Here is a 12,956-nt window from a genome sequence, read left to right on the forward strand (position 1 = left end):
GCATTTTCTCGACATCAGATGCAACCGGAGAGGGGGGAGGGGCAGAGGGGAGGGATGACATTATTCTTCGACTCCCCGGACAATAACCTGCTCGAGATCGCTCATCATGTCTCGGTAAGGTTATTTTCTCCCCCGTGCATCGTCCGAGCGAGACTCGGTCGTGGGCTTAATCGGAGGTGTCTTGTCCTGCTCTTCTCTCCCCTCGCAGTTTTTGCTCTTTGTGACAAAACAAAATGCTGCATGCCGCGCAGATCACTTACACAACCACGCCGCCGCCTGCAGATGACCTGCCTACTGACTGCGTCCAAGTAGCCTCAGCCCGCACCTTTTCTTTTTGTCCCCCTCCTCTATCCCCTCCCTTGCCGACCGGGGCGAAAATGCAAATAGATTGGTAATCGACAGATCACCGTGGCTATGAGCAGGTCTTCTCCTGTAGGCTCCCGACGGGGTGCCCGCGTTATTGGAGGGCGACGCAAATCGCCAGGAAGCCAGGATTGGAGATCGGAAGCTAAGTCAGTAGCTAGGGTTGGCCTGCTATCGAACTCAAGGGGGATCCGATAAGACCACTCGATCGTTCAGTTCACCTCTTCCGCAGCTGCACTTGAAGGTGGCCAGCTGATCCTGCCGTCAAATCGGACGGACCTTCGGCCACCGTTCCCACGACGCCCGAGGCCACCAGCTGCACTGACCTGGTGTAACGCCAGAAGGGGCCTTGCGACCTTGCTGAACAGCTGTTCTGAACCGGTGATTTTGATTTGGACATGTAAGGAGACGGTCGAAGACGTACCTGAGAGGTATTCCTGCTGTCTGGACCCTGGAGTCTACGGTGTAACAGTAGTTATCAGGTAAACCGTAGACGGGCATATTAGGAAAGCAGGCAGGACACGATGATTTGCCAAGCAGCCATCACCGCAGGGCTGCACATCCTCCGGGATTATCCCGTAGTATCCCTTCATGCATGAATCAAAATGGCCAGGATGAGGAGAAGAAACTTATTCATCGTCATCGATCGACTGGAATGGGAAGTGGATACCCCGATGGGGAAGGTCGATGCTGTGACGGTCAAGCGCCGTTGACGAGAGTGCTGATAGGTTAATTGATAGAAAAGAATTGCTACATGCCTCCTTCTAGCAGGTCGGAGATGATTCTAGTGCGCAGTACTCAGTGAGTATATTGATGTACTCCGTAATACTCCGTATACGCCGCCGTACATGGACGAAATCCACGATCGGCCCGATGACAACATCGATGGAGTCCAACCCCACTTTTGCTAGGGATTAGATCATTAGGATATTGATCGCATTGACTCAACGGAGTACACTACTGAGTACAGTAACACTGAGTAGGTCCTAGAGAGGCTGAACCTCTATTCCCTACGGTGGTCGAAGAGATCCTCCGTAAGAAGGATGGCAAATCCTTGTGAGGGGGGCATTTGGAGTAGGCAACCTAATAATCCATAATATACTCCAGTTCGCAGGAAGAAATAAAGTGTAGATAACTGGCAATGTGCAGCAGGCAACCGAAGGAGCGGCCTCCAACACATCCACGGACTCGACGTCCACACGAGGAAAGCCCCATTTTCCCGGTTTCCTCCCGACGACGAATCACTGCGAGACCCAACTTCTCCCCCCCAAAACGAGATGGACACATGCCAACTTGCGTCTCATCATCGGACCTGTGCTGTCACCTTCCTTCTTTTGTTTCTTTGATTATTTTTAGGCGCGATGATGGAATTCCTCGCGACGTTCGGTCGTCCGGCTATCCAGCTGTCGGGTCTCAGAGAATCCAGCATGTTTCAGCATTCTCCCTGCGGCGCCTAGCATACGGAGTTGTCCCCCTTCCAGCCAACCGTCCTGTCTCCGATTTTTCTTTTTCGTTCTTAGGGGGAGCCCTATCATCTCATAATTCCGCCAGATTGTTAGCTCTCATTGCCTATCAGTCAGCAGAGAAATGTGGCTCCGTGGTTCCATCACGGTCTTCTCTATTTGCCAGCAACACCGCCGTCTCCACCGGGTGTGAGGCCTTTTTTTTCCTCCCCATTTTCTTTTCTGGCGACCCAAAAAAGAAAAAGGTAATAAAAAAAGGAAAAAGGGCCAGCCCCATTTTCTCGCCCTCGCCTGTTTCTAGGGATCAGGGCAGCTTTGACTGCTAATGACATTGGGTTTGCCCGAAGCTTTTCCCTGCTACCAACCAGAATCACCCGTGGTTTCGAATTGGAGATTCGTATCCATAGGAGGTCAGGAACTTGAGGAATGCGAAGGATGAAACTGCGAGAGAAAGAATAAAGAAGACGCGACCCTCATCCTCTGATTAGATTGGATTCCACACTTCTATTAAGACTCGGACACAGACTCGACCTTGTACGGCGTCTCCTATTGGAAGCTTACGGGCACGTACCGTTCAGTACAAGAATACAGAATACTTCTGGGATACATCCATACATACATCCACATCTACTACAATCACCTCGCCCTAGTCGGATCACTCTCGTGACTCGGGTCATCGCTCTTATCATTTTTATTGTTCTGGTTCTGATCCCAATGATCCTGAGAACCCGTACTATTTCTTCCAATTTCAATGTCATCGAGTGATGGTTGAATATTGATTGCTATTATTGCCCATCTATATACCCTCCGTACCACACCCACAGAGCGGCATCAGCGGCAGCTTTGGTCTTTGGGCTTCAGCTTTCGCTGTAAAACGCCACCGCTGCAGGGCCTTTTTTTTAAAAAATTTTTTATCTTTTTACTATTATTTTTACCTGCTCTTTCTGCATTCTCACTTCACTTCACCTCACCTCTCTCGCCTGTCCCCTTCTTGACGCGAGATACGCCCGGCTATCGAACAAAATCTGAAGGCATTGCCACCGGAACCACCGTCAGAGACAGCGGACACAACCAGCGTCTGGGGAAATCCCGCAGCGAGGCCAATACGAATTATTGGTGTCAATCCACATTGCGATTCTTGGATATTTTTTTCAATTTTAAATTATTGTTCGTTCGGGCCTGGCGCTAATCCCAGACTGGCCGGTTCGCTCATCCACCGCGGCGTGGCTGATCACTCGGTTCTTTCGCTTTCTTCAGGTCGGCTTTCGCCTGAGTAAGAAACTAGGAATCCATAATAATCCCTAACTATCGCCCTCTGTCGGTCTTCAATTCTTTTTTTTTTTTTCTCTCTTGACTCGTGTCTCTTGTACCTTGTCTTTCGGTCCTCCCGTCTCTCTTCTGTTCCTCTCTCTCATCGCTCGACACTCGATGAATCCCCCGGATCGTCCCTCGTAACGTTCTCACGACCCGCGCCCACATTAACCAGTCGTCAACCCCTCCATCTCTTGTGTCTCTTCCGAATCCGACCGAGATCCAACGTTTTTCGCCCTCCCGCAAACTTCCTTCAACCTTCCTTCTCTCTCCGCCCAGACTTCTCTTCTTCTTCCCTTCTTTCTTCCTTCTCTTCTTCCTCTCGCACTTTGACCGCCTTCATCCCCCCGTATATTCATTCGCCACTCCGTCATCGGTCTCTCTGGCGCACGATTGACTCACGTTTCGTTCCTTTTCACTCTTTCTCGTCGCCGTCTATCTCTTTTCCTGCGTGACTAGACTCGGAAGTCGAATGGAAAGATAATCATGGCCACTCAAAATGGGCCTGGCTTGCATGTCGATGCCGAATTGCTAAAGCAGCCGCTATCTCAAAAGTGAGTAACACAACTTTCGCTTAATCATGCCGCCAAACTGTGCTTTTTTTTGCCCCCTGCTCTCATTGTCCGGGGTTCAATGCTGGAATCGAGGTGCAAATTGGTCTATTCTTGCACTCGGAAAATTTAAACCCAAGCAAAAATTTCCCTCGATTCGCTGGCACTGCAGCTTGAACTTTGAGACGCATCGGTTGGGGTAGCTTTGCTTTGCTGTCCACCCGGCCTTGTCGCATCATTGGGTTGGGAAGAGTAAAAGAAAAAAAAAAAAGAGGAAAAAGAAAAAGAGGCAGCATCCAAAGTTCTACATTCCAGCCTTACCGTTCGCCTTCTGGAAGAAGAACTTGCATTTCGCCTGCAGCTTTGACTTTTTCCTTCCCTCCCAACTGCTGGCCACTGTCGTTTTTCCCCTTCCCTTTCTCGCCTCATGATGGGCGCCTTTCATTCATGATCCAATAATCCAATACCCCGCCACCATCCCTCATTATGTTCTTTGGCCGATGTTTCTTCAATAAATTCAACTTATCGTCGCGAGTTATATCAATGACTAACCGCCTCCACAGTCACGGTCTGCATGACGACGACAACCAGGATCAGATCGGTTCCAAAAGTCCCAGTCCGACGGGAGTCGTTACACCGCAACCCGATCCTTCAGACAAACGTCTGCCATCCATAATGCACAACTTCCTTCAGGTTGGTGTTCCCTCTGGTGATCAACCCAACCCCTCCAAACCACGGACCTTTCCTTCTGAGACTCCTGCCTCCGTGTACTATGTACAGTCGAATGCGCCTACGACACGGACACGGGATCACCGAAGTTCCGGCCATTCTTCCTCCTCCTCCTCCTCCTCCTCCCCAGGCTCTTATGTCATGACGGGACGCGACGCGGCTTCGGAGATGAGGTCGTCGCTCGCTGCCCGAGACAATCACTTTGTAACGCCGGAGAATTTGCCCCCGACGAATCTACCAACCCCTCCTTACTGCTCCGCATCTTCCCTTCTTCAGAAAGACTCGGACGAGGCGGAATTGGGGTCTTCGGGCCCCGACAAGAGCATGGGGTCGATCTTTAATGCGTTAAAGAATTATCTCTCCCCTTCGGGGAACTCCTCCCCTGAGCCTCCCGCCCGCCGCCACACCTCTCACCCAGTCTCGAGCATCTCGGGCGATCCAGTCCTTGCCACCCACTTCTCCAACCCTACCCTCTCGTGCACTGCAGATGCCCTGTGTTTGCCGGAAGCTCCCCTCTTCGACCATGAGAAGCCACTCGTTTCTACGTCTTCTGAGAACCTTGCGAAGCTAACTGGAAATGTGTCTGATCTTTCGCATTTAAAGAATACGCCCCCTCTCACGCCGCGGGCCATGTCCAACGAAGGTTCTCAAGTCGATAAGAAACCCAACACCTCCGCGCCCCCCACTTCGGAGCCCACGCAATCCGACGAGATCGCCAAGTCCACCGACGAGATCGCGGGCAAGCTCAACGAGGCCTTCCCGTCTCCGTCCGAAAGCCCTCAACCGACCACTGAACCGCCCGTTGGCTCGCTCAAGGGACAGCTTTATGTCAACATCTCCCAGGCTCGAGGACTCCGACCGGGTTTCGATCCTTACGTGGTCTGTGTGTTTGAATGGAATGAGTGCATCTCGAAAAGCGCCCAAGATGAAGAAGAAGCCTCGATAGAACGCCAGCAAAAGGAGCAAGAAAAGTCGGAGCTTGAGACTGGTCGACCCATGGCCATTCCCATGAAAAGCCGCCAAAGTAGCAACAACAGTGCCCTCGATGGCCCTGATCACAGGATTCGGGCCCCGGTTACTGACCCCCACTGGAACCACGAAGCTACCTTGTAAGTCACCGCTTTTCTACGATTCTATCTTCGCTTTCCTCTTTGCCCTTTTCACTCGACATCACAATACTGCCAAAACTGCAGCTTCGCGCACGGGTTCGCTGACAAATATCATTAGTGATGTGCTCGGTGACAAATCCGAGGTCGACATTTCGGTCTACGACCGTAAAGATCAGGAAGCGTTCTTGGGCCATGTCCGACTCTGCGTCAACCTCAACGAAGATAACAGCCGGCTGGAAGGATGGTTCCCGTTAAAGGCTCGGGGAGCCGGTGACTCGCAAGTATCTGGCGAGATTCACCTGGAAATGCGGTTTGAGAGAACGGAGAAGAAGCAGGTGGGCCCTAATGACTTCCAGATTCTGAAGCTTATCGGGAAGGGCACGTTCGGCCAAGTCTACCAAGTCAAGAAGAAGGATACGCGCCGAATCTATGCGATGAAGGTCCTGTCGAAGAAGGTGATCATCCAGAAAAAGGAAGTGGCTCACACTCTCGGGGAGCGAAACATTCTGGTCCGCACGGCAATGGCCGCGTCTCCCTTCATCGTTGGCCTCAAGTTCTCCTTTCAGACCCCCACGGATCTCTATCTGGTGACGGATTATATGTCGGGCGGTGAACTGTTCTGGCATCTGCAAAAGGAGGGGCGCTTCCAAGAAGCTCGCGCCAAGTTCTACATCGCCGAGCTGATCTTGGCTCTCCAGCATCTGCACGAGCACGACATTGTCTACCGCGACCTCAAGCCCGAAAACATTCTACTCGATGCAAACGGTCACATTGCTCTCTGCGATTTCGGATTGTCTAAAGCGAATCTTACCCAGAACGACACTACCAACACTTTCTGTGGTACCACGGAATACCTGGCTCCGGAGGTGTTGCTCGATGAGCAAGGATACACCAAGATGGTTGATTTCTGGTCGCTTGGTGTCCTTGTCTTTGAGATGTGCTGCGGCTGGAGTCCTTTCTACGCCGAAGACACGCAGCAGATGTACAAGAACATCGCCTTCGGCAAGGTCCGGTTCCCGCGAGACGCTCTCAGCACGGAGGGAAGGAACTTCGTCAAAGGCTTGCTGAACCGGAACCCGAAACACCGACTCGGGGCCAAGGGCGATGCTAAGGAGCTCATGGAGCACCCCTTCTTCCACGATGTCGACTGGGAGGCCTTGTGCCGTAAGGAAGTCATTCCGCCTTTCAAACCGATCCTCAAGTCCGACACGGATACCTCCAACTTCGATCCTGAGTTTACCAATGCGCTCAATGCCTCACTGAATGACCGAGCGGCCGCCGTTGCCAACGGCTTTATGACGGCGTCGACACCGCTCTCACCAGGCATGCAAGCTAACTTCAAGGGTTTCACGTTCGTCAACGAGAGTTCGATCGATCATCACATGAAGAACGAGCCCGGCGACCACATGGACGAAGACACGGAAACGTGGCACCGGTCCCATCGCAAGCAGAACTCGACAGACCACCGCATGAGTGGCGTCCAGAAGACCAGCGATGGCGGAGAGCCCGGCATCTTCAACGTTGATGACAATTTTGACATGTGATGATGTCTTCGCGCAATGCATGATGATGGAGTTGTGATTTGATTTTGATTTTGATTTTATTGCATATATCCTTTGCAGTTTCTGTACATGCCTTCGAATGGGCCAAAAAATGGGTTGTCTCTGCCCCATCTTTCATATCGTGATGCCCTGGCAGTTACATGTTTTTAATCATTGACGTTACTTATCATGGGCGAGACGAGTCTCTTTGTGTTTATCTCCTGTTTGTTATCGTCCTTTTGCGCTGGTTCATGCACACAAACCATCCGGATAGATGGATTGGATATATCCCTTTGATGGCTTCAATTTGCTGTGGCTCATATCAATTGCGAGACTTTGATTTCTTTTTCATATCTAACTCATTTTGTGTTTTATTTTCCAAGGATATCCAGATTTTTTTTCCTCTTCCCCCTTTTCACTATCTACATACATCCTTTTCCTTTACCAGCCCAGGCTCTTCTGTTCCTACCACCACCCTTCGATCGATACCATCCGCGCACAAATTCACTTGGCACATTGAACGCGCATCTTCAGCCTCAAGCCCGGTAGGACCGAGACCGACTATCTATTCTTCCCAGTTTTCAGGATAAACGGGCTTTCATTGTAGCGGCGTTTCTTTTTTCCCCTCATTTTTATTCTAGGAATGGCGGCAGCACGGCGCAATGAAAGGGAGTCGGGATTCCAATGCCCTTGCATAAACGGTTGATCTACAATCTAGGCGTTTATAACAAGTCCAAATATATGCGTCATAAATTTGATGCGCTTTTTATCTTTTGGAACGTTTTCTTTTGTTGCGCCTATCTCGTACGAAGCTACTATTATTGGGATCTTGGTTTATCTTTTCAGAAGAACACAATATTCCACCATCGAAGGAATGAGCATATTCACTAGAGCGCCATTCACGAATGAAAGATGAGAAGACCAGCCAAAGCGTTAGAAATGCCAGCAGAGGAATCAGATAAATGAACTCCTCGCTGATCCGAAGAGCCGCACGCAACCCTAATCCCCGGTCTTCCTTGATCCTTCCTGTACCTAATCCTATTCATTCATAAGGCTGTCCGTTTAGTGTCAAACTTAGAGGAGAAGAGGGTGCGTGGGGGCTAGAATCTTATCGGTAGCACGGTGTACACCCACGTTACGTGGTCTGTCCTACTCTAAGCTGCCCTGCCCTAGGAAGCTGGAGGGCAAACAATAATATTATTGTTTTATAGACATTCTTCCGTTGTCCAGTGTCCATCCTTCAAGCATGCGTTGGCAACGCATCTGGTCATCTTACGATCCCAGGATCACCTTAGCATTGGGCTTCGCCTCCTTATTCGAGGCTAACCTGTGAAAAGATTGGCAGCCTAATCATGGCCGGCGGCCTTGGCGGTTGGCGCAGGGTTTGTTAGTCCGGAGCACTTCGTTGACTCTCCAGACGGGACTCCACCAGGTTCGCTGAGCCTCCTGTTCAGCCTCTTCCTGTGCTCCCCCAGCCCTAGGAGTCATTGCACGGCTCGCGCGCGATTATTTGGAATCCTCAATATCGTTTAGGGCTCCTTTACACCGCTCCTCGCATGTCGACGGACCTGTGGATATAAGTATAGCGCTTGTGCTCCCTGTCAGTCAATGAAGGGTGATTCTTTGGTAGCCACTATCGTTCTTTGCTTCTTCTGTTGTCCGTTTTTCTTCTTTTCATTGGACGGTACACAAGGTCTCCCACTCGTTGCGGGATCTTCCCAACATGCGTCTTCTCGGTGCTACACTCGCTTCGGCGGCTTTGGCAGTCGCTCTACCCTCTGCGTCCCAAACCACTTCTGCCACTTCCTCCAGCTCGTCCGCTGCCACCGAGCCCTGTGCCGTGGTTAGCCGCCTTCTCGAGAATAGTGATACCGGGGACATCGCCGCTGAGGCCGCGTACAAGTGTCTGAAGTCCGTCCCGGTAGCTGTCAAGGACGATGAGGAACTCATCGACGAGCTGAAGCTCCTCTGGCAGTGGCATTCGGAGACGGGCTGGCTGAAGAACCCTCCCTCGACCTGGGAACTAGGGCCATTGGACCTTATCGGCGAGCTCGACAAGATCAAGAAGAATCTCCACTCCTACGACAGCGAATATGATGTGCAGAGCGCCATCAACCGGCTGACCGTCCGGACCGGGAACTACCATTTCAACTATGAGCCCGACATCCTACAGGTCTTTAGCTTCCAGCGCCTGCTAGGCGTGGCCACCGTCTCCGAAGACGGCACCAGCGTGCCCAAGACTTACGTTTCCGCGGACCTCTTCGCCCGCAAGGACGATGACAGCATCGACATCTCCCCGATCAAGTCCATCAATGGCAAAGATGTCCAGAAGTTTCTGGAAGAGGTGGCGGACGACTCGCAGTACATCAACCCCGATGCCCGGTACAACAGTCTCGCGGACCGGGGTCTCCAGGAGGAGTCGCGGGGCTACTTCCTCGTGCAACAGGCATACCAGGGTGCGTACACGAACTTCACGTTTGCCAATGGCACCACGCGCGATGTTGTCAACGTCGCCATGACCGCTCAGAACTTCTCCGACATCGCCAGTGGCAAGGACTTCTTCCAGTCGTTCTGCACGGGCGACATCAGCAGCTACGGGGCCGACTCGGAGATGATGAAGAAGAGTCACCTCAAGAGGGCTCCGCTCCGCCGCTGGGCGAAGAGACAGACCATCCCCAGCGACGACTACCCCAATCCCATCGTGGAGCACAGCCTGGGCGCCGTGGCCGGCTACTTCCTGACGGGCTCCGGTCTGACCGACGTTGCCGTGTTGAAGATCATCACTTTCGACCCTAAGGAGACCGGCTACAGAGAGTTCCAGAAGGTTATTCGACAATTCTTGGAGAGGTGCACGCAGGCCAACAAGAAAAAGCTTGTCATCGATCTCCGCGAGAACGGCGGTGGTGAAACGGCCCTGCTTCTGGACGCATTCATGCAGCTCTTCCCGGACAAGGAACCTTTCAGTGCTCAGAGGTACCGTGCCCAGGACCAGTTCAAACTCGTCGGCGAGGCCGTCGACGCCATCCAGACCAACGAGACTGCTCTGAAGTGGGTAGAAAAGAATACCGAGCTAGGTAGGTTTAAACCACCAGACCGTACCCAGAGCTAGACTGACCATTTTGTCTTCTAGGTATCGCCTCGGGATACAGTCTGAGATACTGGTCGTACTGGAATTTTATCGATGCTAACGGCAAGACCTTCTCCTCGTGGGACTCCTTCTACGGGCCTCATAAATTCAACGACGACGAGTTCTCATCGATCGTGAGATACAACGTGAGTACATTACAACTCCCCTAGTGTCAATACTTACGGCATGATGATCTTCGTATCTAACTTATACATCCCTGCCCAGCTATCCAACAGTAACCCCAGCAGCATCCTCCCCGGCAACTTCACCTTCACCGAGGCCTCCAACAACAAGAAAGCGCCCTTCTCCGCCGACAACATCGTCATGTTCACCGACGGACTCTGCGGCTCCTCGTGCGCCTCCTTCCACGAAGAGCTAAAGAACATCGCCGGCATCAAAGCCGTGACCGTCGGCGGCCGCGCCAAACCCGGCCCCATGCAGACCATCGGCGGCACCAAGGGCGGCGAAGTGATCCCTTTCTCCGCCGTCTCCTACGATATCCCCGAGCTCTTGAACGTCACCACGCAGCTCGGCATCGCGCCGGATCTCGACTCGTCCCCTATCCACCGCATCCTGGACACCGAGCAGGTCTTCCTGCGTGTCGGGGACTCATACAGCCGTCTCCAAGTCCAGGATCAGATCCGGAAGGGCGACTCCTCGCAGACTCCCCTGCAGTATATCTACGAGGCTGCCGATTGTCGGATCTGGTACACGGCTCAGACGCTGGTGAACCCCGAGAAGGCGTGGGCTGCGGCGTGGAATGCGCATACGAAACGCACTAACTGCGTGGAGGGCTCGACGGGCCACAATTCCAGTTTGAGTGGTGGGTATAGGGCCTACGGAGCGGGTGCATTGGATGGGAAGGACGGCAGTGGTAGTGATAAGGACTCGAGCGCGGAGTCGAATGCTGCGTTGGCTTGGAGACCGAGTCTTGGTTTGGTTTCGGGGGCGGTAGTTTTGATGAGCCTTGTGCTTTAGAGGGTTTGGATGGTTGGAATATAGACCTTTTTTTCTTCGCTCTCATGTGTTAAAGATATATATGTTATGTGTAATGTATAGAAGAACAAAGGCATGTAGATGTAAATACTAAACAATTCCAGTGACTTACTCGAGTCTTTGAACCGACAATATTCTCCTTGGGGCTGAGGGGCTAGCACGTGGAACGGTAGGACTTGTGTTATATAGTTCTGTGATTTGTGCCTGAGCTTGACGGGTAACCCTGCCTCTCCGTGATGTATACAGAATGGATATCTTACCGCTCAGCCTTTAATTCTGTTAAGTAAACCCTATACGTTCTATCGTGAAGTCATAGGAAGGAGGATCTTCCATTAGGTGTCCCACCATTCACGACCATCCGGGCCTTGGATGATGATTTGCGCACTTTCGTGAGCCACTCCTATACTGAATAAGTACCTACCTAGAATGCTTGAGCTTGCCTCAGGCATGCAACGTGTATTCTTGGTTGGTGTCGTCAGAACTGTAGATGCATAAGAAATGGCTGTGATTGTTGTCACTCAGCGAATCAGCTCTACCCAAGTTTGGATGGCACTATATAAAGCTGGTGGGACATGTTGGTCTTTCTGGGAGAGTTGGCAGACCACCCACTGTGTGACTCCACTGTGTGTCTTTTACGGGTGTTTTATGATCCTGACAAGGGTGTGTAAGAGGTAGTTATCGAAAGCTTTAAGACTAAGTAGGTATCAATTTGTAGACATGTTGAATATTCCCCCAGAGATACCTTACAAATTGATGGGGCAGACCGCTTTCAGTATTAGGGCGCGGGATATGTTGTGCTGGCAGTCACACCGGTAGTCACATCGGCAGTTAACACCAATATCAGATTTTATCGCTAAAGATATCTAGAAAGTAAGAACAGAAAGTGTGCAGAAATCTGCAACTTGAGCCCAATTGGTCTAGTGGTATGATTCGCCCTTCGGGTCACGTGATGTCCCCTGAAGCATTACATTCAGTGAATGGGCGAGGCCCCGCGTTCGAATCGCGGATTGGGCCCTTATTCTTTTTTTTTTTTTTTTTATTTTCATAGTATTATTGAATACTTATCTATTTTGATAAAGAAAGAGCGTGATTGCAGCTCACCAGACCTCCTTTTGGGGGAGAAGGGGGCTCGGTAGGCACTGCGCCGGGTGTTCACGTGATTTACCTGGTCTAGCTAGTGTTAGGCCTGACACCGCACGAACAGCTCTTAACACCCCTCCCCAGTTAGGGAATACTTGTTATTAAATAAAGTTACTTGGTAGTCCTTGTTCGTGTACTGGCTATTCTGGGCTGCGTTCGATTCGCGGTTGAGGCAGCTCAATCTACCTAGCCCAAGAAGAAAAAAAAGAGGGGGGAAGAGTTGGAAGCAGTTGAAGCAGAAGCACAAGCACAAATATCTATCAATGTTGGAATTCGAAGTACTGGAAGCAGTAAAATTGATCAAGAACTTCAAGGATTGAAGATTGACTGAATATCCTGATAATTATCTATTTACATAGGATAAAGAAGACCTTATGTGCGAATTCAGTGGTAAACGCAATGGAGTCCTCCGCTACGACGCTTCGAATGCAGGACCTCGCGCCAGGAAGGTAGAAAATCTCCATGGGATCTTAAACCTCTACGGACCTCCTCTGACGTCAAGGCCCTAGACCGTGGAATGGATATATTAAAAATAGCCCAGCTAATCTGTTTTAGGGGCAAGCGTATTTTGCTTTTTTTTTGTCTGTTTTCTTTCTCCCCCCCCCCCCCCCCCTTGTCTCGAAGCT

The 12,956-nt window shown here is 51.3% G+C and overlaps 2 protein-coding genes across 2 annotated transcripts; both read left to right on the forward strand.

Annotated features, from left to right (window-relative positions):
• Window positions 1-4,231: 4,231 nt before the first annotated feature.
• Window positions 4,232-7,070, forward strand: schA (serine/threonine protein kinase SCH9; the record flags this gene model as incomplete). Its single annotated transcript, XM_053101458.1, has 2 exons — window positions 4,232-5,526; window positions 5,645-7,070. The coding sequence occupies 2 exons, from the start codon at window positions 4,232-4,234 to the stop codon at window positions 7,068-7,070; spliced, it is 2,721 nt and encodes a 906-aa protein (XP_052960782.1).
• A 1,720-nt stretch (window positions 7,071-8,790) lies between these two features.
• On the forward strand, window positions 8,791-11,172 carry KD926_007105 (uncharacterized protein; the record flags this gene model as incomplete). The annotated part of the gene is made up of 3 exons (XM_053101469.1): window positions 8,791-10,141; window positions 10,198-10,340; window positions 10,420-11,172. The coding sequence occupies 3 exons, from the start codon at window positions 8,791-8,793 to the stop codon at window positions 11,170-11,172; spliced, it is 2,247 nt and encodes a 748-aa protein (XP_052960783.1).
• Between the last annotated feature and the right edge of the window lie 1,784 nt (window positions 11,173-12,956).

The sequence above is a fragment of the Aspergillus affinis genome (assembly GCF_023601865.1).
Source record: "Aspergillus affinis strain CMG 70 chromosome Unknown NODE_3_length_628324_cov_86_750800, whole genome shotgun sequence".
NCBI lineage: Eukaryota > Fungi > Ascomycota > Eurotiomycetes > Eurotiales > Aspergillaceae > Aspergillus > Aspergillus affinis.